Source organism: Gadus morhua, chromosome 2 (assembly GCF_902167405.1).
Source record: "Gadus morhua chromosome 2, gadMor3.0, whole genome shotgun sequence".
In the NCBI taxonomy this organism is placed as follows: domain Eukaryota; kingdom Metazoa; phylum Chordata; class Actinopteri; order Gadiformes; family Gadidae; genus Gadus; species Gadus morhua.
Genome location: NC_044049.1, coordinates 5,973,745 through 6,001,352, shown reverse-complemented (window position 1 = coordinate 6,001,352; position 27,608 = coordinate 5,973,745). Strand labels below are relative to the sequence as shown.

Sequence of the window (27,608 nt, the reverse complement as noted above, 5' to 3'; positions counted from 1 at the left end):
GTCAACACGATTTTAACTTGAACAGAAACTGCATGTGGTTCTTGATTTCTTTGGGTGGAGTTGACCTGACCATTTTGTTCACCAATAAATTGGGAACTTAAATATTTAGGCTATAGGCCTACCATAAATGATTGTACTTATGAATACGATTTGAAATATTTAATCAATAACTATTGCACGCCTATTTATCTCTGCCATTTATTGTCCGTTTTTCACAACACTGTAGTTCAGGAAGGTTTGAGGCATAACTTGCCCAGTGGCCGGCTGTTGTATTGCAACACAAGGCCAGTAAGAGACCTAGTAGAAAGCACAGTGATCTTGACCAGTTTAATCATAAACTGAACATTTCTCAAGCTGGAAATATACCGTTAATATTATAAAATTATGAAGCATTGTGTCAGATAACTCACCCGAAGATTAAAAAAGAAATTGTGGACAAGACGGTGCAATTTAATTGGACAGCTTGTGTAATGTTCCAACCACAGGCGCAAAGGGGCCGTATCCAACAGACATGGGGGAGAATGATCCAGAAGAAGAGCTGAGACTGATCCTGATTGGAAAGACGGGATCTGGGAAGAGCTCCTCAGGGAACACCATCCTGGGCGGAAAATACTTCCTGTCCAGGTGCGGATCAGACTCTGTTACCGAGGTCTGCCAGCTGGGGACCTCTGACTACCCTGTGGAGGTGGAGGCGGGGAGGAGGAGGAGCAGGAGGAGGAGGAGGGTGGTGGTGGTGGACATGCCAGGTTTTGGAGACACACGACTGACCAAGGAGCAGATCATCATGGAGAGCAGTCGATGCGTGGCCCTGACGGCCCCCGGCCCCCACGCCTTCCTCTTGGTGGTCCAGGTGGGACGCTACACAGAGGAGGAGAACATGGCCGTCACTATGATGGCTGCTGTATTTGGAGAAGCGGCGGTTCGCGACCACACGGTGGTGCTGTTCACCCGGGGAGATGACCTGGAGGAGCCGATAGAGCAGTACCTGGCCAGCGCATCTGTGAGCCTCAAGGCTTTGATTGACAGGTGTGGAGGCAGGTACCACGTTCTCAACAACCGGGCGCCCAGCGATGTGCAGCAAGTTCACGAGCTACTAGGAAAGGTGGAGCAGGTTGTGGAGGACAACGGTGGAGGGTGTTACACCAACGCCATGTACCAGGAGGTAGAGGCAGCAATCAGGGAGGAGAAGGACAGGGTAAGGAGGGAGGAGAAGGAAAGGGTTAGGAGGAAGAAGTACCGGTTAAAGAAGAAGGAGGACCCGGTAAGGAGGGAGGATAGGGCTAGGAGCGAGAGGGCATCAGTCCAATCCTCCAGCAGTGGAGTACCGCTCTCCCCCAGGCTGATGCAGACAGTGAGAAATGTGGTGGCGTCGGTGCTCACCGGCCTGGTGGTGGGGACTTTGTGTGGGGCTGCTGCCTCCCTAGCTGCGACAGCAATACCAGCCTTGATGGGGGGCACATTAGTCTGCAATACAGTTACTATGGTCGCGGGTGGGTTAGCGGGGGGCTGTATGGGTTTAGTGAATGGGCTAGAAGCTGACAGTCCTTTGGAAGGAGCTCAGCAAACCCTGCGCCAGGTGGGCATCGGGGGGGCCGTGGTTGTGGGGGTGGCATTGGTAGCGGGTGGGGTTACAGCCCCGCAGCAGCAGGTTGTTGCTGCTGCAGGGGGGGCTGCTGCTGCTGCAGTTGGGTGGGCTGCTGCTGCTGCAGGCGGGGCTGCTGCTGCAGTTGGGGGTGCTGCTCTTGCTGTCGGGGGGGCTGCTGCTGCAGTTGGTGGTGCTGCTCTTGCTGTCGGGGGGGCTGCTGCTGCAGTTGGGGGTGCTGCTCTTGCTGTCGTGGGGTTTGCTGCTGCTGCAGTTGGGGGTGCTGCTCTTGCTGTCGTGGGGTTTGCTGCTGCTGCAGTTGGGGGTGCTGCTCTTGCTATCGTGGGGGTTGCTGCTGCTGCATTTGGGGGGCTGCTCCTGTTGCAGTTGGGGGGGCTGCTGCTGCGGCAGTTGGGGGGCAGCTCCTGAAGGGTGTGCTGCTGCTGTCGGGGGGGCTGCTGCTGCTTCAGGGGGGGCTGCTGCTGCAGGGTATGCTGCTGCAGCTTTGGCAGAAGGAGCTGTAGGAGTTGCAGCAGTTATTAATGCTAAAACCATAAAATTATCCGGGAATAGAAAAACGGGTGAATTTAATTTTAAATATAGAAAGCAACAATGACCGGGTCCTACTGTATGACCATATGACCGTCTGTATGACTGTATGGTGGTGAGGCCTTTAATATGAAACTATGAATCAGAATGACTTGAAACGGAATGGGTCACACTATTAGGTTGTGTACTATAACCCTGAAGTGGAATTAGTCTCTGATAATAGGGCTTTTCCTTTTAAATTGAATCCAAAATCATATGTAATCTGTCTCATTTGAATTTTTGGTGGACTTTTAATTTGAGACTACACATCAGAATGTCTTGTAACTTACTGGGTCACACTATGGGGTGGTGTACTGTTATCCTGAAGTAAAATTAGTCTCTGATAACAGGGCTTTTCCTTCTAAATTGATTTCCTTCAAAAACGGGTGAATTTAATTTTAAATATAGAAAGCAACAATGACTGGGTCCTACTGTATGACCATATGACCGTCTGTATGACTGTATGGTGGTGGGGCCTTTAATATGAAACTATGAATCAGAATGACTTGAAACGGAATGGGTCACACTATTGGGTTGTGTACTATAACCCTGAAGTGGAATTAGTCTCTGATAACAGGGCTTTTCCTTTTAAATTGAATCCAAAATCATATGTAATATGTCTCATTTGAATTTTTGGTGGACTTTTAATTTGAGACTACACATCAGAATGTCTTGTAACTTACTGGGTCACACTATGGGGTGGTGTACTGTTATCCTGAAGTAAAATTAGTCTCTGATAACAGGGCTTTTCCTTCTAAATTGATTTCCTTCAAAAACGGGTGAATTTAATTTTAAATATAGAAAGCAACAATGACTGGGTCCTATGACCATATGACCGTCTGTATGACTGTATGGTGGTGGGGCCTTTAATATGAAACTATGAATCAGAATGACTTGAAACGGAATGGGTCACACTATTGGGTTGTGTACTATAACCCTGAAGTGGAATTAGTCTCTGATAACAGGGCTTTTCCTTTTAAATTGAATCCAAAATCATATGTAATATGTCTCATTTGAATTTTTGGTGGACTTTTAATTTGAGACTACACATCAGAATGTCTTGTAACTTACTGGGTCACACTATGGGGTGGTGTACTGTTATCCTGAAGTAAAATTAGTCTCTGATAACAGGGCTTTTCCTTCTAAATTGATTTCCTTCAAAAACGGGTGAATTTAATTTTAAATATAGAAAGCAACAATGACTGGGTCCTATGACCATATGACCGTCTGTATGACTGTATGGTGGTGGGGCCTTTAATATGAAACTATGAATCAGAATGACTTGAAACGGAATGGGTCACACTATTGGGTTGTGTACTATAACCCTGAAGTGGAATTAGTCTCTGATAACAGGGCTTTTCCTTTTAAATTGAATCCAAAATCATATGTAATCTGTCTCATTTGAATTTTTGGTGGACTTTTAATTTGAGACTACACATCAGAATGTCTTGTAACTTACTGGGTCACACTATGGGGTGGTGTACTGTTAACCTGAATTACAATTTGTCTCTGATAACAGGGCTTTTCCTTCTAAATTGATTTCCTTCAAAAACGGGTGAATTTAATTTTAAATATAGAAAGCAACAATGACTGGGTCCTACTGTATGACCATATGACCGTCTGTATGACTGTATGGTGGTGGAGCCTTTAATATGAAACTATGAATCAGAATGACTTGAAACGGAATGGGTCACACTATTGGGTTGTGTACTATAACCCTGAAGTGGAATTAGTCTCTGATAACAGGGCTTTTCCTTTTAAATTGAATCCAAAATCATATCTAATATGTCTCATTTGAATTTTTGGTGGAATTTTAATTTGAGACTACACATCAGAGTGTCTTGTAATTACTGGGTCACACTATGGGGTGGTGTACTGTTATCCGATTCCTGAAGTACAATTAGTCTCCGATAACAGGGCTTTTCCTTCTAAATTGAATCCCAAATCATATGTAATATGTCTCATCTTTGAGTATTTTGAGGGGTTTTAATTTGAAAGTACACATCAGAATGTCTTGTAACTTACTGGGTCGCATGTACTATTACCCTGATGTTGAATGAGTCTCTGATAACAGGGCGTTTCCTTTTAAATTTAATCCAAAATTATGTTTAATATGTCTCATATTGGAATTTTTGGTGGGCTTTTAATTTGAAACTGAATCAGAATGTCTTGTAACTTACTGGGTCACACAATGGGGTGTGTACTATTACCCTGAAGTGAAATAAGTGTGTGGAAAACAGGGAATTGTTCAAAAATAATAAAAAACTATTGGCTTAAGTTTACATTTGTCAATTATTTGGGCTTTTATTTATGAAATACACATCACAAAGTCTGTACATTTGCTTTAATAGTATTTGCATTTATTGAATGAATTAAACCAGTTCTAAGACGCTATTGCCGTAATGGCTAGTATTGATACATAAATTCACACATTCATACCAACAGGCCACATATGTCCTTGGCGACTAGAGAATAATTACAGTTATCATTCATGATGATGAACATCGAAGTTCATGAGGTTATAAGGACAATTAACAGAGTTACGTTAATAGGACAACAGTGATAATTATCTAATGCAATTGGACTAAAGAAGGTGTTGCTATTAACTAAGTGATATTATTAACATTTTCACACAGGAAAGGATAATTGAATAAATAAATATATAAGGATAAGAATAATAAAAATACATAAAATAAAACGTAATCTTGTAAAAGTAGGACTGCACCAATTAAGATGTAGAGTAAATCTCTTTGGACAAGGATGACAGGTGGATTAGCGCTACATCTGCTGGGAAGGGATCCGACATGCTAAGTTCTCAATTTACATTCAGAAGTAATACGTTTCAAATGCCACTACTACTGCTGTAACGCTTTGATCAAATGTTAACATTTGATGATATTTTCCTTCTCACTCCAACAGAAAGTTACTTTCTGATTGGCCCCATCATCCGCCCCCTCACACACACAGGGTCACGAGCTACTGGGAAAGGTGGAGCAGGTTGTGGAGGACAACGGTGGAGGGTGTTACACCAACGCCATGTACCGGGAGGCAGAGATAGCAATCAGAGAGGAGCAGGACAGGATAATGAGGGGGCGGGGCCAAGCAGAGGGCGAGGAAGAGGAAATGAAGATGTCTAAATGGAGGAGGCGTGTCCTAGAGCGGGATGGGGGGGCTGATGACGGGGACGAGGTGTTTTGGACACAGACCGAGACGGCGGAGAGAAGAGGAGGTGCTCTCAGCTTCCTCAGGGAAAGAGGAGAGCGATGGAGAGATGGGTGGAGACGTAGAAGGAGGGGCGGTGGCCGGCCGAGGCCACGTGCTCCCTCTGCCCCCGGTAGGGGGTGGCGAAGCCAGGTGCCCCTTTCTCCCAGCGTGCTGCGGAGAGTGAAGGTGGTGGTGGCGGCGGTGGTCACTGGCCTGGTGGTAGGGGCTCTGTGTGGTGCGGCTGTCCCACTAGCAGCAGCAGCAGGGGCAGCCGTGGTGGGGAACGCAGCAGGTTTGGGTGTAGCTCATCTGGCTGGGGCGACGGTAGGGTGGGTGGAGGCTATCGGCGCTGTTGTAGCAACGGCCTCGGGACAGACGGCCGCGGGGGCCGCTATCGGAGGGCTTGTGGGGGGCTCTGTGGCCGCTGCGGCTGGGCTAGAAGCTGCCAGTCCTGGGGAAGGAGTTCAGTTAGCCCTGGGCCAGGTGGGCCTCCTGGGGGTATCAGCTGTGGGGGTGGCTGCAGGGGTGGGGGGCGTCCTGGGAGCTGGGGCCGCCCTAGGGGCCACAGCCCTGCCTGGAGCCCATGCTGCCGCTGCAGGGGCCGTAGTTAGAGCCGGGACCAGCGGGGCGGTGTGTGCTGCTTCAGGCCCCAGCTTGGTGTCTGCCTCCTGGGGAGGAGCGGGGGCCCGCGTCCTGGCTGCAGTAGCAGAGGTGGGCCAGGCGGCGGTGGGACTGGTGCTGGCTGGAGGTCTTGTGGTAAAGGTGTTCAAAGAAAAGGTCTGTAGCGGCGAAGGGACCAGGGAAACTAGCTACACAGAGCGCAGGACGTATGAAATCCACTGGAACAAATAAGAGAGGCTTCCCATATAGTTTTGTTAATTTTAAGAAACAAAAACAACTATAGAAGAAAACATTTCCCATAGATGTGCCTTTACAGAATGTGAGCTATCTAATAAATATGTTTCACCTTTACTTGCATCATTCTTCATTTCGTGGTTGATTTAAAAGTTGTAAAAACTATTTTCTAATGATACATAATGATGAAGAGAAACTTCTCTCGAGGACACGTCGGACCGCGAAATATTTGATTTTCTTAGAGCATGATCATGGGAAAAGTACTGGCAGCAAAGCTACCAAGGATACATTCAACGAGACAATAGATTAACAAGATTCTTATAGGGAAACGTTTTCATTGTGGGTAGGGAGTGGGAGTAACCTTAGGCCAAGTAAATTTGCAATACAATAGGTGGAAATTGGACATATCTGCATGTCTGTAAGACATGGCTGTAAACAAGTTTACACAACAAAGAAGTCAGTCGATTGGCCTGGTCTCAATACCAGACTCACTGGCTCCAGTGGGAATTCAAATCCGAATTACCTTAACCTCTCTCAGTTAGAGAGGAAGGGATGTGTTTTAAGATACAGGGAGAATGTATACAGTTCCTTCTAATGTGCATAATAATTATATAAACAAGGTTAATATAATTTGTATATGATTGTATATTTATAGTTATGATTGATATTTCCACGACACATAATAAAGATTATTAGAAAATAATGTCTTATTATAACTGGTCACATGGACACACACAGAAACACATACATTTTCCGCTCAGGAAAAGTAGGTTATTAAACAACTATTAAAAACAAATCTGCGGATGTCCATGACATTCATACTGAAACTGAAACTTAACAATGCTGGTGTGTGGTTTAGTGAAACTACCTAGTGTCCATTACCGGTGTCCTACTTTGTTTAGATTTCCTTCTTAAACTATTCCAACCTGATGTGTGTGGTCGTTGATTTAAATTATTTTTCTGGTGTGTGGTAAAATGCGTGTAACCCTAACTCACGGATCCTAAAGATTCACTGGTTTGTATGTGCCCTTGGTCAACCAGTATAGATGAGTCCAATAAAGACGTAAAGGCAAATCCACTGTGTAAAATAACAGAAACTAGTCCTTAACCATGGATATTTGCATTGCAAATACATATCAATGTTGGGATATGTGTGTGGTTAGAATTATGCGAGGATCACATGCAAATATTTTACAAGCAAATAAGCAACTCTCAGGGTGGTTTTACACGACAACGCTCCCGGGTGAAACCGACAAAATATTTTATCAGATGTGCCTTTCGTTTAGACGGCGACAGCGTTTTTGGGGCTTAAAAACGCAAAAAAATGAACCCACCCTCCAGAGTGGAAATCTTAAAAACGCTCCACCGTCACGTTCCCGTCTAAAGGGTTGAAAACGTATAAGTGTGCTCTGAGCTGCGCACGCTGGCTATCCTTGCCTACGCGTTGACGTCATACCCATGTGCAGTACAGCCAAACACCAACAAACATCAGGCTATATTTTGTCCGGACTCCTTTCAGTTTGGATCCGATTTGGGTTTTGCATATAGCCTCCTTCTCATGGGGATATGCCGTCCCTCCAGGTATAGGATACTGACGCAGAAATTCGGTCCATATATCCACATATTTTGTCTGACAGGACTCCCAGTCCACTCCCTCTTGTGCCTTTGTGGCTTTAAGCAACTCTCAGGGTGGCTTTACACGACAACGCTCCCGGGTGAAACCGACAAAATATTTTATCAGATGTGCCTTTCGTTTAGACGGCGACAGTGAACCCACCCTCCAGAGTGGAAATCTTAAAAACGCTCCACCGTCACGTTCCCGTCTAAAGGGTTGAAAACGCATAAGTGTGCTCTGAGCTGCGCGTGCTGGCTATCCTTGCCTACGCGTTGACGTCATACCCATGTGCAGTACAGCCAAACACCAACAAACATCAGGCTATATTTTGCCCGGACTCCTTTCAGTTTGGATCCGATTTGGGTTTTGCATATAGCCTCCTTCTCATGGGGATATGCCGTCCCTCCAGGTATAGGATACTGACGCAGAAATTCGGTCCATATATCCACATATTTTGTCTGATAGGACTCCCAGTCCACTCCCTCTTGTGCCTTTGTGGCTTTGTAATCAACTGTTGTATGCAGCAATAGCTCAACCTCCTCGTCTGTCCAGACAAAGTTTTCTGTTCGCTTCTTTGCCATGTTTTGGTTTTCCGAATTTCGATTTCGCGCTAAGGAGAGAAGTAGAAGGACGTTTCAACGCATGCGCGCGCTCTTGGTGTTGTTGTATGGCAGTGCTTCACAGTACCACCTCGCCACCTGGCATGCATACTACATCAAATTTCACACATGTTTGCGTCCCCGTGTGCATGCAGATTTCCACCCAAAGTCGCTCTTCTAAACGCGAAATAAAAAGTGGGAACGCAACGCCACTTTTGCGGTTTGTGTTCAGATCGTTGTCGTGTAAAGCTAGCCTCAGTAAATCAAGGGTGAAAAGGTTCCAGATAGTGCGTGAGTTGGTCAGGTGTGTCGTGTTTCTGTTATGTTCGTTGGTCTTCAATAAAGGCAGTCCGTAGTCGTGCGGTGTATGGGGCACGGAACTACATAATTGGTTGAACCTGGGCTCCTGTCTCGTCTGACCCGTGCTGCTCGCCACAATATATAAATGGTGTTGGTGAATTCTAAATAGCATTTTACACATTAGGCTATAATAGAAAATGCTCAAAGGTAAATCAACATAATTATGATTGTTGCTTCTTATGGGGAAAGAAGCAACGGTGGTGGACCATACTAAAGGCCCCATACATAGTATGGGTCTGTAAAATGCTAATCGAATCAAATCAAATGTATTTATAAAGCACATTTAATAACAAGGGGAGGGGGGAGAGATCTTTCTTAGTCACGAGCCCCTCTCTGATTGCTCAAACTGTGGTTATGTTTTAGGAACAATGCCCACCATTTTTTCATTGCTGAAGTTGATGGAACAAACGATGAACTAATGACTGTTAAGGTGTGTAGGTTGTGTGTGTGTTTGTGTGTGTGTGTGTGTGTGTGTGTGTGTGTGTGTGTGTGTGTGTGTGTGTGTGTGTGTGTGTGAATGTGTGTGTGTGTGTGTGTGTGTGTGTGTGTGTGTGTGTGTGTGTGTGTGTGTGTGTGTGTGTGTGTGTGTGTGTGTGTGTGTGACACAAGAGCTGCTAAAGAAACATGTCATTTCTATCCTTGTGCACTTTTCGTCGTTAGGCCGCATGGGGCGGGGATGTTGATGGAACAAACGATGAACTAATGACTGTTAAGGTGTGTAGGTTGTGTGTGTGTTTGTGTGTGTGTGTGTGTGTGTGTGTGTGTGTGTGTGTGTGTGTGTGTGTGTGTGTGTGTGTGTGTGTGTGTGTGTGTTCGTGAAAGAGCATCAGAGAGAAAGGATGACAAACCAGCAGAACAGGTTCACCACATCACCTGACCATCCCGAGAGAGCGAGATCGTCAGTCTGAAAACAGTCCTGGAATGAGTAAAACACCGCACCCCTGGAACCGCCCCCTCATCACATCAAGAACAGCACCAGGCACTCTGGCAGAGTACTCAACAACATCCTCACTGAAACAAACCTGGTCATCATCAACAAACCCACCCCCCACCACAGCTCCTCCTCCACTGACATCCTGGCCCTCATGCTCTGTACCCCAGACCTCGGCAGAAAAATATTAACTTTTTCTGTAGGCAAAGAAAACACGCCAACTACAACAGCTGTATCCATGTATCAATAATGAAACCAGGACACTTTATAGTGCGGCATTGATATTAAAGGGACTCTCACCTTTGTTGCATTTGAGAATTACAGCACATTCAAATCATCCCGCCTTCCTCCAATGCCCCACCCCCTAAGCGTTATTTTTTAGAGTACAAAACTAAGCGTTATTTTTTAGAGTACTGTAACGACCTCGCCGGTGACATAATGATGTCGAGTCATTAGTAGTTGAAGGTAGTTTTAATGAACCAAAACCAGGTCACTGAAACCCGTAACATTGTAACCAACGGCAGAAAACCGACACAAAACAAACCCCGGTTACCCCGGCAACCCCCAACACGGTCTCACTCGCGTGCAGGCCCCCACCCTCCTGTTCTTCCAAGGCCCTCCCCCAGCTGACCTAATGATTCGCCCCCACGCTGATTGACAAGAAGAACATTACAATACATGCACATAGAACAACTGGCATAGCGGACAACGAAATATAATGTAACATATAACACACAAACTATTTAACTGTCCCAGGGTAACTCCCATGGGTTATGTTTAGACTCCCAGGGGTCATAATATCTACCAGGGGTCTAGTAAACAAGAAATTTAGCAGGTGGCTCACTGTAATTTTATGGGCTTCGTGTGATACCGTTTTGAGGCCCCATGTTGAAGGACAGTGGTCCCACTGAGTATAAGAAAGGTGTATGAGCATTACAAACAGAGTAGCGGGACAACGTAGCGTCTGAGGCCGAAATGGGTCCCCTAATCGGACTGAATGGTGCGGTTGGGTGCCAACGGTCTGGAGGTCTTCCTGTAGCTCCAGAGTAGTGGGACAACGTCGCGTCTGAGTCCGAAATGGGTCCCGTAATCGGACTGAGTGGTGCGGTTGGGTGCCAACGGTCTGGAGGTCTTCCTGTAGCTCCAGAGTAGCGGGACAACGTCGCGTCTGAGTCCGAAACGGGTCCCCTAATCGGACTGAGTGGTGCGGTTGGTTGCCAACGGTCTGGAGGTCCTGAGAATCATCCAGGGGAGCGGGACCACTTGGCTTCTGAGGCCGAATCGGGTCCCCTTGTCGGACTGAATGGTGCAGTTGGTGGCCAACAGTCTGGAGGTCTTCCTGAGGCTCCAGAGGAGGGTAACTCTGTGAGTCTGAGTCCGAGATGAGTCCCCTAATCGGACTGAATGGTGCAGTTTCAGTACGCCGTGGACCACTTTGGTCTGCCATCGTCAGTCGCTACGGTCGCTACTCGCTACTGTCTGCCGTGGAATCAAAACAAACCCTCTAGTTGAGGACGCGCCTTGATGACGCGGGCCCGAATGCGCCACAAGAAGCAGACGGAAAACCTTATATATCCATGCAGCAAACAGACAGGTCTGTCGGCCAATAAGGTCATTCGGTCCTTAGAATTTTATTGGTTGAAGTTTTCACTAAATATTATGAGAGTAAAATAATTGTTTGTTTTTACTCCTGGTTGGTCTGTCTTGCATATTAGAGTGTTATTACCTTATTAATACCAATTTAACTTTATCCAAAAAAAGTGTAAAAATGCAACAAAGGTAAGAATCCCTTTAAAGATGCTTCGATGTCATTCTCCCGGAACTGCTCCTACATAGTTCGGGTAAATACAGAGGACACATTTTCCCACTGGATGCAAGTGCAACTTCATACTCATGCTACCTATACATCTATTTGAAGTTCATATATTAAATGTTGAAACAAAACTTCACAGAACATTGTAAATGAACATACATCCTCTCAAGTCAAGTGCAAGAACAAATGCATTCAACAAATGTACCATTTACAAAATCTGAAAATAATATATATAATACAAATACGTAGCACCACCTGACATTTCTTAAAATTCAGGTAGCCAAACAAAAGACAAAAAAGTGGAAGCAATTAATTAATTAATTAATTAATTAATTAATGGACATTTTCTGGGCTCTTGCTTTCAGATTAGGAAAGTTTCAATAATCAAAACTCAAAAATAACAATTCTCCACTCTGGCATTCACAATTAACGATTGGCTTGTCCGCTAAAATATCCAACCACTATGAAATGTCCCCTGTTGTCAGCGAACATAGCCAATGTGGTCCCATGTCAATGCATGATTAAATTGTAATCATGCATTGACATGGGAACATAGCTGTATACTGACACCTGCTGATATTTACACGTTTTGTGTTGGGTTTACTGATACGCTAGCTCGTGTCCATTTCAGATGACTATCGATTCCAATGTGTGGTGTGTGTTCGTGCAGCAGTCTGCGCTACTGTTGTCATTACTAGGCCTATAGCTCACTTAGTGTCGTCACTTTGTTAAGAAATTGATTTTAGCCAGAACTGAAACTGGTCCTCTTGATTTTTTCTGCAGTTCACCTGAAGTTGCCCCGATGCAGTAGTTTGATGGTAGCAGTTGCATTGTGTAGAGAGGGTAGGCCTGCAAGATGCTACAAAATTGTATGCAGTAGCGCTATTTTTTTTTAATATGTTCCCCACAAATAATTGTGTGCACTTTGTTCATTAAAAAAGTGACCCAGATTTGCATCTCCATCATTTGGGCCAATCATATGCAGTGGCATCCGGAAAGACTCTGCCTCTCGTGGATTCTGTGGTGATATTAAAGGACACACACAATACAAAACACAAGTGCGGGCATAAAGCCCTGCAACAATACTGAACCAAAATTTAACAAGATTGTTGTTGAGTGAGTGAAATGGTACCTTTTGAAGATTACAGATTAATTTCGTTGTTTTAGTAGTCCTACGATGCTATTCTCTCAATTTAATCTGAATGTAAAAACTTTGTGAATTATTCGATTTTTACTTCAACAGAAACTGCGTGGCCCTCTGATTTCTTCGGGTGGACAACAGATAAAAGATAGAGAAAAAAATATATAGAATAAAGATAGACAGAGAAAGTTACGCTCATTATTGAGTCAGGTAAGGTAAATTTCTCTTCAGACGCTCATTAACACTTACATTTTTCATTGTTTTGGACATGAACATTTTAAAAAGATGAAAAAACGGACACACCTTATCAGGATTAATTGGAACCAGAATAAATTCAGAACATGAATCCAAGATGTAGCCTACATTACACACTTTCACGCATATGCTGTGTTTGGATGCTTATTTTAATTAATGGATTCGAAAAAAGATTCATGTATGCACTTATAAATACCCTATAAAGATGCCCTCAAATATTTTAAAAACTGAACATAAACTGAACATTTCTGAAATTGGGAAAATACGTGCATACAAATATATGTGAATGCATCGGGAAGGAGATGCTTTCAATCTCATTGTAACCTACTGTGTATAGTGACAATAAAATACATTCATTAGTTAATTCGTTCATACCGTTTACATTTTAGAATAACTGACCATTGTGTTAGATAAGTCACCCAAAGCCGAAAAGGTATTTAGTGTTTGTGTGACGAGGCGTCGAGGAGGGAGGCGTCATATTTTCCTGGAACGTAATGTCTAATAACACGCACACGCACATGCACAAAACATTTTCAACACGCAGGTTTAAAAACAAATTTAAGCATGTCCATGACATACTGTAACCGAAACTTAACAAGACTGGTATGTTGTTTGGTGAAACTAGCTCGTGTCCATAACACATAACTTACGTGGTTAAGATTCCTTCTTTAACTATTTCAAACGTTTGAGTGTGTTCATGCTACAGCCAGCCCTTCAGGCCCCTTCTGTTCGCTCAACTTGATCTTACTCACTGTCAACACGATTTTAACTTGAACAGAAACTGCTTGTGGTTCTTGATTTCTTTGGTTAGAGTTGACTTGACCTTTTTGTTCATCAATGAATTGGGAACTTATATTTAGGCTATAGGCCTACTATAAATGATTGTAGCCTACTTATGAATACGATTTTAATTTTTTTAATCATTAAAGATTGGACGCCAATTTATCTCTGCCATTTATTGTCCGTTTTGCACAACACTGTAGTTCAGAAAGGTTTGAGGCATAACTTGCCCAGTGGCCGGCTGTTGTATTGCAACACAAGGCCAGTAAGAGACCTTGTAGAAAGCACAATGATCTTAACCAGTTTAATCATAAACTGAACATTACTCAAGCTGGGAATATACCGTTAATGTTATACAATTATGAAGCATTGTGTTAGATAACTCACCCGAAGATAAAAATAATAATTGTGGACAAGACGGTGCAATTTAATGGACAGCTTGTGTAATGTTCCACCCAGCAGGAGCAGAGGGGCCGTGGCCAACAGACATGGGGGAGAATGATCCAGAAGAAGAGCTGAGACTGATCCTGATTGGAAAGACGGGATCCGGGAAGAGCTCCTCAGGGAACACCATCCTGGGCCGGAGTCACTTCCTGTCCAGGTGTAGCGCCGGCTCTGTTACCAAGGTCTGCCAGCTGGGGACCTCTGACTACCCTGTGGAGGAGGAGGCGGGGAGGAGGAGGAGGAGGAGGAGGAGGAGGAGGAGGAGGAGGAGGAAGAGGGTGGTGGTGGTGGACATGCCAGGTTTTGGAGACACACACCTGACCCAGGAGCAGATCATCACAGAGATCAGTCGATGCGTGGCCCTGACGGCCCCCGGCCCCCACGCCTTCCTCTTGGTGGTCCAGGTGGGACGCTTCACAGAGGAGGAGAACAGAGCCGTCACTATGATGGCTGAGGTATTTGGTGAAGTGGCGGTCCGCAACCACACGGTGGTGCTGTTCACCAGGGGAGATGACCTGGAGGAGCCGATAGAGCAGTACCTGGCCAGCGCACCTGTGAGCCTCAAGGATTTGATTGACAGGTGTGGAGGCAGGTACCACGTTCTCAACAACCGGGCGCCCAGCGATGTGCAGCAAGTTCACGAGCTGCTGGGAAAGGTGGAGCAGGTTGTGGAGGACAACGGTGGAGGGTGTTACACCAACGCCATGTACCGGGAGGCGGAGGCAGCAATCAGGGAGGAGGAGGATAGAGTAAGGAGGGAGGAGGAGGAAAGGGTTAGGAAGTACCGGTTAAAGAAGGAGGAGGACTCGGTAAGGAGGGAGGATAGGGCTAGGAGCGAGAGGGCATCAGCCAAATCCTCCAGCATTGGGGTGCTGCTCTCCCCCAGGCTGATGGAGAAAGTGAAAAATGTGGTGGCGTCGATGCTCACTGGCCTGGTGGTGGGGGTTTTGTGTGGGGCTGCTGCCTCCCTAGCAGCGACAGCATTACGAGCCTTGATGGGGGCTACTGCAGACTCATTAGTCTGCAGTAAACTTTTTATGGCCGCGGTTGGGTTTGGGGGGGGCTGTATGGGTTTCGTGATTGGGCAAAAAGCTGACAGTCCTTTGGAAGGAGCTCAGCAAACCCTGCTTCAGGTGGGCATCATGGGGGCCAGGGTTGTGGGGGTGGTTACAGCTATAGCTGGGGGGGCTGCTGCTGCTGCTGCAGGGGGCGCTGCTGCAGGGGGGGCTGCTGCAGGGGGGGCTGCTGTAGGGGGGGCTGCTGCAGGGGGGGCTGCTGCAGTTGGGGGTGCTGCTGCTGCAGTTGGGGGTGCTGCTGCTGCAGTTGGGGCTGCTGCTGCTGCAGTTGGGCGTGCTGCTGCTGCAGTTAGGGGGGCTGCTGCTGCAGTTGAGGGTGCTGCTGCTGCAGTTGGGGGTGCTGCTGCTGCAGTTGGGGGGGCTGCTGCTGCAGTTGGGGGGGCTGCTGCTGCAGTTGGGGGGGGCTGCTGCAGGCGGGGGTGCTGGTTTTGTGGCTGCAGCTGTAGGAATTTGTAGCAGTTATTGCTGCTAAAGCCATAACAATGTCTGGGAATACAAAAACGGGTGAAGTTCAAGTTCATAGACAACAATGACTGGGTCCTACTGTATGACCATATGACCAACTGTATGACTGAATGAGTAAAGTGGTGGGCCTTTAATATGAAACTATACATCAGAATGACTTGAAACGGAATGGGTCATACTATAGGGTTGTGTACTACAACCCTGAAGTGGAATTAGTCTCTGATAACAGGGCTTTTCCTTTTAAATTGAATCCAAAATCATATGTAATATGTCTCATTTGAATTTTTGGTGGGCTTTTAATTTGAAACTATGAATCAGAATGTCTTGTAACTTACTGGGTCACACTATGGGGTGTGTACTATTACCCTGAAGTGAAATAAGTGTGTGTAAAACAGGGAATTGTAAAAAAATAATAAAAAACTATTGGCTTAAGTTTAAATTTGTCAATTATTTGGGCTTTTATTTATGAAGTACACATCACAAAGTCTGTAAATTTGCTTGAACAGTATTTGTCTTTATTGAATGAATTAAACCAGTTCTAAGACACTACTACCGTAATGACTAGTATTTGTGACAAATATTCACACATTCATACCGACATATGTCCTTGGCGACTAGACAATAATTACAGTTATCATTCATGATGATGAACATCGAAGTTCATGAGGAGGTTATGAGGACAATTAAAAGAGAAATGTTGATACATTAATAATAGGACAACAGACTAAAGAAGGTGTTATTATTAACTAAGTGATTATTATTATTATTATCACACAGGAAAAGATAATTGAATAAATATGGATATGATAAGGATAAGAAAAATAAAATAAAATACATAAAATAAAACGTAATCTAGTAAAAGTAGGACTGCACCAATTAAGATGTAGGGTTAATCTCTTTGGTCAAGGATGACAGGTGGATTAGCGCTATATCTGCAGGGAAGGGATCCTACATGCTAAGTTCTCAATTTACATTACACCTTTCAAATGCCACTACTACTGCTGTAACGCTTTGATCAAATGATTACATTTGATAATATTTTCCTTCTCACTCCAACAGAAAGTTACTTTCTGAATGGCCCCATCATCCGCCCCCTCACACACACAGGGTCATCGCCCTGATGTGTATTCATTACGCACAAACTTGGCTGCATGGGTAGCTGGGGCTGAAGACTCTTTCTCCATCCCTCCACTTTGCAATCTCTACCACCTTACGGGTGGGACTTGATTGTATCCCATCCCTTGAATGTATCCCACTTTATTCCTTGAATAAGACGGTAACATTGCATGAGTAAATTCTGGTTTAGTAACGACTGCATGAATAAACATACACGAACAAACCTATTCGTCAAACGTCTGTGCAGCATTTATAAAAGCAGCGATACTTTGTGGTGTGAATGAACAGATGCCCTATCCAATAAACCTATAGCCTTAATCCATATCAGCTATATTCCAAACTATATTGATTCAGGATCAGGTTTACTAGGTCACGCAACCCGGCTTCCCTGCCTTCATGTCAGTTGGCAAACCTGATTAAGGCAGTAACCTGCATACAATCCGGTTAGCTGTGTGCATGTAAACGAGTATGAGCTATTAGAGCCAAGGGTAGAACTTCTTGTCTTGCGGTTATTGCAAAGTAATGTCAGCTAGTTCAAGAATAATATATATCGTTCTTGTTGGCTTACGGAAAGAAAATAACTCAGAGGAAAGTCATTATTATGCAAAGTCCTGTAATGAGAAATTCCTCCAAATGTATATAATGCACCTTTAATGGACAGCTTGTGTAATGTTCCACCCACAGGAGCAGAGGGGCCGTGGCCAACAGACATGGGGGAGAATGATCCAGAAGAAGAGCTGAGACTGATCCTGATTGGAAAGACGGGATCTGGGAAGAGCTCCTCAGGGAACACCATCCTGGGCCGGAGTCACTTCCTGTCTGGGTGTAGTGCAGGCTCTGTTACCAAGGTCTGCCAGCTGGGGACCTCTGACTACCCTGTGGAGGTGGAGGCGGGGAGGAGGAGCAGGAGGAAGAGGGTGGTGGTGGTGGACTTGCCAGGTTTTGGAAACACACACCTGACCCAGGAGCTGATCATCACAAAGATCAGTCGATGCGTGGCCCTGACAGCCCCCGGCCCCCACGCCTTCCTCTTGGGGGTCCCGCTGGGACGCTACACAGAGGAGGAGAACATGGCCGTCACTATGATGGCTGAGGTATTTGGTGAAGCGGCGGTCCGCAACCACACGGTGGTGCTGTTCACCCGGGGAGATGACCTGGCGGAGCCGATAGAGCAGTACCTGGCCAGCGCACCTGTGAGCCTCAAGGCTTTGATTGACAGGTGTGGAGGCAGGTACCACGTTCTCAACAACCAGGCGCCCAGCGATGTGCAGCAAGTTCACGAGCTACTAGGAAAGGTGGAGCAGGTTGTGGAGGTCAACGGTGGAGGGTGTTACACCAACGCCATGTACCGGGAGGTAGAGGCAGCATTCAAGGAGGAGAAGGATGGAGTAAGGCGGGAGGAGGTGGAAAGGTTTTGGAGGATGAAGTACCGGTTAAAGAAGAAGGAGGACTCGGTAAGGAGGGAGGATAGGGCTAGGAGGGAGAGGGCGTCAGCCAAATCCTCCAGCAGCGGGGTGCTGCTCTCCCCCAGGCTGATGCAGACAGTGAGAAATGTGGTGGCGTCGATGCTCACCGGCCTGGTGGTGGGGACTTTGTGTGGGGCTGCTGCCTCCCTAGCAGCGACACCAGTAAAAGTGTGTAAAAAGGCCACATTTGTCTGCAGTAAACCTTCTAAGGCTGCGGGTGGGTTAGCGGGGGGCTGTATGGGTTTAGTGAATGGGCTAGAAGCTGACAGTCCTTTGGAAGGAGCTCAGCAAACCCTGCGCCAGGTGGGCAACGTGGGGACCGGGGTTGTGGGGTCGGCATTGGTAGGGGGTGGGGTTACAGCTATAGCTGGGGGGGCTGCTGCTGCAGGGTGGGCTGCTGCTCTTGCTGCAGGGTGGGCTGCTGCTCTTGCTGTCGGGGGGGCTGCTGCTGCTGCAGGTTGGGCTGCTGCTCTTGCTGTTGGGGGGGCTGCTGCTGCTGCACTTGGGGGGGCTGCTGCTGCCGCAGTTGGGGGGGCTGCTGCTGCTGCAGTTGGGGGGGCTGCTGCTGCTGCAGTTGGGGGGGCTGCTGCTGCTGCAGTTACGGGTTCTGCTCTTGCTGTCTTTTGGGCTGCTGCTCTTGCTGTCGGGTGGGCTGCTGCTCGTGCTTTCGGGTGGGCTGCTGCAGTTAGGGCGGCTGCTGCTGCTGCAGTTAAGTGGGCTGCTGCAGTTAAGTGGGCTGCTGCTGCTGCAGTTAGGGGGCTGCTGCTCTTGCTGTCGGGGGGGCTGCTGCTGCTGCAGTTGGGGGGGCTGCTGCTGCTGCAGTTGGGGGGCTGCTCCTGAAGGGTGTGCTGCTGCTTCAGGGGGGGGGTGCTGCTGCTTCAGGGGGGGCTGCTGCTGCAGGGTATGCTGCTGCAGCTTTGGCAGAAGGAGCTGTAGGAGTTGCAGCAGTTATTACTGTTAAACCATAAAATTATCCGGGAATAGAAAAACGGGTGAATTTAATTTTAAATATAGAAAGCAACAATGACTGGGTCCTACTGTATGACCATATGACCGTCTGTATGACTGTATGGTGGTGGGGCATTTAATATGAAACTATGAATCAGAATGACTTGAAACGGAATGGGTCACACTATTGGGTTGTGTACTATAACCCTGAAGTGGAATTAGTCTCTGATAACAGGGCTTTTCCTTTTAAATTTGAGTCCAAAATCATGAGTAATATGTCTCATTTGAATTTTTGGTGGACTTTTAATTTGAGACTACACATCAGAGTGTCTTGTAATTACTGGGTCACACTATGGGGTGGTGTACTGTTATCCGATTCCTGAAGTACAATTAGTCTCTGATAACGGGGCTTTTCCTTCTAAATTGAATCCCAAATCATATGTAATATGTCTCATCTTTGAGTATTTTGAGGGGTTTTAATTTGAAAATACACATCAGGATGTCTTGTAACTTACTGGGTCGCATGTACTATTACCCTGATGTTGAATGAGTCTCTGATAACAGGGCGTTTCCTTTTAAATTTAATCCAAAATTATGTTTAATATGTCTCATATTGGAATTTTTGGTGGGCTTTTAATTTGAAACTGAATCAGAATGTCTTGTAACTTACTGGGTCACACTATGGGGTGTGTACTATTACCCTGAAGTGAAATAAGTTTGTGGAAAACAGGGAATTGTTCAAAAATAATAAAAAACTATTGGCTTAAGATTACATTTGTCAATTATTTGGGCTTTTATTTATGAAACACACATCACAAAGTCTGTACATTTGCTTTAACAGTATTTGCATTTATTGAATGAATTAAACCAGTTCTAAGACGCTATTACCGTAACGGCTAGTATTGATACATAAATTCACACATTCATACCAACAGGCCACATATGTCCTTGGCGACTAGAGAATAATTACAGTTATCATTCATGATGATGAACATCGAAGTTCATGAGGTTATAAGGACAATTAAAGGCGATACGTTAATAGGACAACAGTGATAATTATCTAATGCAATTGGACTAAAGAAGGTGTTGCTATTAACTAAGTGATGTTATTAACATTTTCACACGGGAAAGGATAATTGAATAAATAAATATATAAGGATAAGAATAATAAAAATACATAAAATAAAATGTAATCTTGTAAAAGTAGGACTGCACCAATTAAGATGTAGGGTAAATCTCTTTGGACAAGGATGACAGGTGGATTAGCGCTACATCTGCTGGGAAGGCATCCGACATGCTAAGTTCTCAATTTACATTCAGAAGTAATACGTTTCAAATGCCACTACTACTGCAGTAACGCTTTGATCAAATGTTAACATTTGATGATATTTTCCTCCTCACTCCAACAGAAAGTTACTTTCTGATTGGCCCCATCATCCGCCCCCTCACACACACAGGGTCATCACCCTGATGTGTATTCATTACGCACACACTTGGCTGCATGGGTAGCTGGGGGTGAAGACTCTGTCTCCAATCCCTCCACTTTGCAATCTGTATCACCTTATGGGTGGGACTTGATTGTATCCATGTCAACTAGTTCAAGAATAATATATATCTTTCTTGTTGGCTTACGGAAAGAAAATAACTCAGAGGAAAGTCATTATTATGCAAAGTAATTATCCTGTAATGAGAAATTCTTCCAAATGTATACAAAGCACCTTTAATGGACAGCCTGTGTAATGTTCCACCCAGCAGGAGCAGAGGGGCCGTGGCCAACAGACATGGGGGAGAATGATCCAGAAGAAGAGCTGAGACTGATCCTGATTGGAAAGACGGGATCTGGGAAGAGCTCCTCAGGGAACACCATCCTGGGCCGACAACACTTCCTGTCCGGGTGTAGTGCAGGCTCTGATACCAAGGTCTGCCAGCTGGGGACCTCTGACTACCCTGTGGAGGTGGAGGCGGGGAGGAGGAGGAGGAGGAAGAAGAAGATAAAGGTGCTGGTGGTGGACATGCCAGGTTTTGGAGACACACACCTGACCCAGGAGCAGATCATCACAGAGATCAGTCGATGCGTGGCCCTGACGGCCCCCGGCCCCCACGCCTTCCTCTTGGTGGTCCAGGTGGGACGCTTCACAGAGGAGGAGAACACGGCCGTCACTATGATGGCTGCTGTATTTGGTGAAGCGGCCCATAGTGTTAGGAGTCGCACGGCCACGGCCCCCCCCCCCCCCCCCTCAACAATTAGGGGCCCAGGATTTGGTGCAACGGCCCTGTGTGTGTGTGTGCGTTTGTGTGCGTGTGCGCGTGTGTGTCACTGACTCACACACACACACACACACACACACACACACACACACACACACACACACACACACACACGGTTGTGTGTCCTTCGGTTGTTGCTGCTAATCAGCCTCACCCTCCAAAGGGGATAGGCAAGACGAGGTCGATATGAGGTATCGAATATTATTTAACATGTCAAATGATGAAATCGAACTGTTCGCTTGACAACATATGATTGAGGATGCATTTAAGATGCATCATCTTGTATCCATGAAGCGATGCCATATCGGTTCAATACATTTTTGAGAAACGCCACAAGGTCAAGCAGATCATGCTTCCCGTCTGAACAACCCCAAAGTCCTGCGGCGCACAAAGTGGACAAACTATGAACAATATTACTCAAGGACACGAGTATGCCAACGTCTCAAACATACACCAAAATAGATCTGGATTAAACAGGCCGGACATGTTTGCTTCGATAAATTCGAGTTCTCGGGTGAATGAATCTCATTATTTTAGAAAAACAAGAACCGTTTTTTTTATATATATAGACCTATATGAAAACTTTTCTGATTGATTAGCTCAGCCTGTTCTGAGATAATCAATTCGTTAATTAAGAAAAACAAAGCATAATTTTACCACAATACAATTTTTCTCAGTATTGTGAGATAATTATGTATAATTCGGAAAAAACAGGCGCAATATTTTTTCCTAAGTGAATATACTTCCGCACATTACGCTTCCGTAGTCATAGGGAAACTGAAACTTACAAGTTTGGTATGTAGTTTAGTTAAACGCGACCTTGTGTCATTACACATGGCCGACGTTGTTTTAGAATTCTTTTTTAACTATTCCTAACTAATGAGAATCTTCCTGCAGTAGGTCATTTATTTCACTGTCAACACTTCGCGAAGAAACAGTTTTGAACTTCAACAGAAACTGCGTTTGCTTCCTGATTTATTTGGAGTCGACCTGAACAGCAAATAAAATACGATAGGAAAAATACATATTGAGAAAGAAATACCCAATATGGAGTCAGGTAAGATGGATTTATCTCGAGGAGCTCAGTTACTAAGTAGATTTTAATTGTTTTCTGACATGACGTGATTTAGAAAAGGTTCCATAGGTAGGGGGCTATTTCTATCCACCAGCAGCACGGACATTCGGTGGTACCGGAACAAAATCATGACACGAATCTAAAATAGAGGCTTACGACACTGTACCGCTCACATTCTGTCTGTGAATATGTTCCATTGTGTCAAACAATGCATTTTGTAAACGTGTTAATGTGTTTGTTAACTTATTATTACCATAAATGATTGTACTTATACCATATATTTTCAACAATCAATAACTGCCTCCCAACTAGGCTATATATCTGTGCCATTTATTTCCATTTGCACCACACAGTACTCTAAACCTATTTAATCATTCAATCACATTTCTGAAGTTCCTATGAAAAGGAAAATACAGTTTACATAATTATGAAGCATTGTTTTAGATAACCAGAGATTACAATTTAATATTTGTTCTTCTGAGGTAATCTCATAAACAACCTTTTTGTATTATTTTTTTATCAGTACGGTGCATTGTGCATTGTTGCTTTGTGCAGTGGTATAATTAATGGACAGCTTGTGTAATGTTCCACCCAGCAGGAGCAGAGGGGCCGTATCCAACAGACATGGGGGAGAATGATCCAGAAGAAGAGCTGAGACTGATCCTGATTGGAAAGACAGGATCTGGGAAGAGCTCCTCAGGGAACACCATCCTGGGTCGACAACACTTCCTGTCCGGGTGTAGTGCAGGCTCCGTTACCAAGGTCTGCCAGCTGGGGACCTCTGACTACCCTGTGGAGGAGGAGGCGGGGAGGGGGAGCAGGAGGAAGAAGGTGGTGGTGTTGGACTTACCAGGTTTTGGAGACACACACCTGACCCAGGAGCAGATCATCACAGAGATCAGTCGATGCGTGGCCCTGACGTCCCCCGGCCCCCACGCCTTCCTCTTGGTGGTCCAGGTGGGACGCTTCACAGAGGAGGAGAACATGGCCGTCACTATGATGGCTGAGGTATTTGGAGAAGTGGCGGTCCGCAACCACACAGTGGTGCTGTTCACCAGGGGAGATGAGCTGGCGGAGCCGATAGAGCAGTACCTGGCCAGCGCACCTGTGAGCCTCAAGGCTTTGATTGACAGGTGTGGCGGCAGGTACCACGTTCTCAACAACGAGGCGCCCAGCGATGTGCAACAAGTTCACGAGCTGCTGGGAAAGGTGGAGCAGGTTGTGGAGGACAACGGTGGAGGGTGTTACACCAACGCCATGTACCTGGAGGTAGAGGCAGCAATCAGGGAGGAGGAGGACAGGATAATGAGGGAGGAGGAGGAGGAAGACAGGGTAAGGAGAGAGGAGGAGGACAGGTTGAGGAGGGAGGAGGAGGATAGGTTAAGTAGGGAGGAGGTTGATCGTTTAAGGAGGGCAGAGGAGGACATGTTAAGTTTGGAGGAGGTTGAAAGATTGAGTAGGGAAGAAGTCGATTGGTTGAGGAGAGAGGAGGAGGACAGGTTGAGGAGAGAGGAGGAGGACCGGTTAAGTAGGGAGGAGGTTGACCGTTTAAGGAGGGCGGAGGAGGACAGGTTAAGTTTGGAGGAGGTTGAAAGATTGAGGAGGGAGGAAGTCGATTGGTTGAGGAGGGAGGAGGAGGACAGATTAGGTAATGAGGAGGTTGACAAGAAAATGATGGATGAAGGTGACAGGTCAAGTTGGGAGGAGGTTGACAGGTTGAGGCGGGAGGAGGTCATTTGGTTGAGAGAGGAAGAGGACAGGTTCAGGAGGGCGGAAGCGGACAGGTTCAGTAGGGAGAGGGCCCCAGCAGAGAGAGGTTTCAATAGAAGACCACAGGCTGCACATTCCTCCAGCAGGGGGCGGCGCAGCCAGGTGTTGCTCTCCCCCAGCCTGATGCAGACTGTGAGGAAGGTGGTGGCGGCGGGGCTCACGGGCCTGGCGGTGGGGGCTTTGTGTGGGGCCGCCGTCCCCGTTGCAGTGACTGCAGGAGCATACTTGATGGGCAGCACATTAGCCTGCACTACGGCTTCTGTGGTCGTGGGGGGTGCAGTCGGAGGGTTTGTAGGGGGCGGTATTGGTGCCGGGAATGGGCTAGAAGCTGCAAGTCCTTTGGGAGGAGCTCAGCAAACCCTTCGTCAGGTTGGCACCCTTGGGGTCACGGTTGTGGGGTTGGCTGCACGGGTGGGAGCTGTAGGGGGTGTGGCTGCGAGGGCAGGAGCTGCAGGGGGTGTGAGAGCTGCAGGGGGTGTGGTTGCAAGGTCTGTAGGGGCTGGAGCTGATGCCGGGGCTGCCCCCTTAGGGACTGATTTAATTAATGCAGCTGCGACTGTAGGAGGTGCTTTGGCAAATGCCACACAAGCTGTTCTCACCTCCTTTAGCCGTTGACCGGCAGACAGGGTTCGAGTTAGGATTCCATCTCTATGGGGGTCTCTTAAAGTTGTTGATGGGACGGACGGACGGGGGAGAGAGGGGGTGAGAGACCGTAAATATGGGCTATTATGACACGGCTCTTCTCAATGCCGCGGAACTCTCCGTTCACTTGCATGTGCCCTCCACAACAACGCCAGCAACGTCTTCGGTTGCTAAGCGACGTCAACGTCTTTGGCTAACTATTTGTCCGCTGATCAACACTACGAATGGTAGTGTTATCGAAAATAAGCCCCTTAAGGTCGAAGAAACCTCAGTTTCGCGTCGGTGTCGGGTTCGCACTGTCTGGGCTTATTTTCCCGATAATCACCGGCGTTCTATTATCTCTTACTTAACGTCAATATTACTCTGTATATGGAAGGAGAAATAGCTTTATTTATAATTACAATATTATGCTGCTGTATTTTCATTGACTCCCACAGATATTTGAGTTTGCTGCTTTCATCAGCTCCCACTGGCTCCCAACTAACTCGAACCCTGCCGGCAGACCTTAAAGTAAATCATACCATTGCGGAACGGAAATCCCGATTTTTCCGTACACTAATCTGCAGCAATCAAACTATACACACCGATGTGGTGCAGCTCGACTAGCTATATTTTTTCAATGCATAATAAGTGTCTGGTCACGTCTGTGGCAAAGCAAAATGGAGCACTGTCACTTCACGGTGACCGCCTCACCTATAACTTGACTTTTAAGGTATATCAGGGCCTCGAGGCCATCAACATATTTTTAATTGTGTCGTATATTTGGGCCCTCTGGCTGGGTGAAATGCGGGGGCAGAACTGCAGCAGGCTCTCATGCCCTCTTGTAAGGGAAGCAGACAGCCGACTAAGGGTTAAGGGGTACGGGTGGGCCTGGAGGGGCGGCTGGACACCTTGTCTCTCACCTGTTGCTTTACTTATCTTAATCTGATACCAGTTTTTTTTTCACTTTTCACTTGGAGATGTGCCTGATAATTTTCTTAAGTAGATTTTTCTGTTGGTCCTTTGATCCTGACCAACATCCACCTTTATAGTGTGTTCAGCCTATGATCATGATTACAGAAAGCAACTCTGTGTTGCTGTGTTTTAATCCCACAGGGAGAGTATCAAATATCATACAATACATCAGTTTTCATATATCATATCATATCAAATATCCAATATCGTATAATTGTGTGTATTTACGAACAAACATATGGAATAAAATGTGATAATCTAATAAAAATATTTAATCGTGGCTTGATTTATTTTAATTCCGAGGTTGAGTTAAAATGTTATCCTGATGTATAATGACGGTCCCCGGTCCACACGCCTTCCTCTTGGTGGTCCCGCTGGGACGCGGAGAACATGGCCGTCACTATCGTCAATATGCTGGTTGCCGTATTTGGTGAAGCGGCGGTCTGCAACCACATGGCGGTGCTGTTTAGCTGGGGAGATGTCCTGGAGGAGCCAATACATGAGTACCTGGCCAGCGCACCTGTAAATTCCACCTGCTTTTATTGACAGGTGTGGAGGCAGGAGCTGCTGGGAAAGTTGGAGCAGGTTGTGGAGGACAACGGTAGAGTCACCCAACTTCATTATCCCGGAGGTAGAGGCAGCAGTCAGGGAGGAGGAGGTAAGGGAACTGAGTGAGGAAAATAAAGGGCGCTGATGGAACAGGTGGAGAGCAAGCTATAAGGAAAACGGAGTAAGACAGATCAAGGAGGGAGCGTGGACCAGCAGAGTCCACGCTCAGGAGACCAGCCGTGGCGGGCAACAGGGGCTGTTATCGGAGGGCTTGCGGGGGGCTCCTCAGTGCGGGTGTTCTGGGTGAAGGGTGTTCTGGTGGCCCTGGGCCAGGTGGCCCTCCTCAGTCACACGAGTAGGGCTAGAGACTTTAAGGGCTTTCGCAATAGAGGCAGCAGTTAATAATTTGACTGATTGCCTTGCCTTATCCAGATTGAGATGTGTGTATCAGCTTGTAAACCTACTGAGTTGGCACTGTTTTAGTAAAGTCAATTTTATCCGCTCAATAATTAATCTCCTATTATTTGCCTTCGCTTTTGAATAAGTTAAACTTTAACATAATTTCTGAAACGTTCAGTTTGGTTGGATTGATTCTGCCTAAAACTGTCCTTTTATTATTATTTTGTCTGTATATATTTCGCGGTTATTTAAATTATATATTTACAATGAATAAACATGTAATTTCCCGTTCTGACTTGATCCTTTTCGAAAAAAATATAAAACATTTAACATTCAATAGGTGTATGTAAGCTATATATTCTGCCTCACCGAATTTGTTTTGGCGGAAACACACACACACACACACGCCCACATGCACTCACGCGCAGACACACACCGAAATGTAATGCTTGTATTTGTCATGGACGTATTTGTCAAGAGGGTTTCCTCTTGTTATGAACGCAGGGGGCGCGGTTTACACCAAAGCTTCTGATCGTTGACGTAATATCAGACCACGTCGAATGCGACGTTTTCATTGGACAACGCCAACTCGTCTCACGACAACAAAAGTCAGCTGAAAACCAATCAGAAAGCTTTCTGGGCCACAGAGTCTGTTTGTGAATGACGTAATGGGCGAAAATCAAGATGGCCACCGTTTACTGGTAGTCTGTTGA

At 46.1% G+C, this 27,608-nt stretch overlaps 1 protein-coding gene across 1 annotated transcript; it reads left to right on the top strand.

Annotated features, from left to right (window-relative positions):
- Positions 1-485: 485 nt before the first annotated feature.
- Positions 486-26,227, top strand: LOC115532830 (uncharacterized). The gene is made up of 9 exons (XM_030342790.1): positions 486-1,627; positions 1,710-1,924; positions 5,509-6,151; positions 9,772-9,895; positions 14,183-15,116; positions 17,486-18,632; positions 20,963-21,211; positions 21,362-21,419; positions 23,180-26,227. The coding sequence occupies exons 1-9, from the start codon at positions 512-514 to the stop codon at positions 24,964-24,966; spliced, it is 6,273 nt and encodes a 2,090-aa protein (XP_030198650.1). The 5' UTR covers positions 486-511; the 3' UTR covers positions 24,967-26,227.
- The last annotated feature ends 1,381 nt before the right edge of the window (positions 26,228-27,608 follow it).

What these genes read in the sequence shown, in the direction of transcription:
- LOC115532830 (XM_030342790.1), top strand. Translation starts at nt 512, where the DNA reads ATGGGGGAGAATGATCCAGAAGAAGAGCTGAGACTGATCCTGATTGGA. An exon ending in GGGTTGTGGGGTCGGCATTG is followed by an intron (nt 18,633 to 20,962) that starts GTAGGGGGTGGG and finishes AAGCACCTTTAA; the next exon opens with TGGACAGCCTGTGTAATGTT. An exon ending in TATGATGGCTGCTGTATTTG is followed by an intron (nt 21,420 to 23,179) that starts GTGAAGCGGCCC and finishes TCCACCCAGCAG; the next exon opens with GAGCAGAGGGGCCGTATCCA.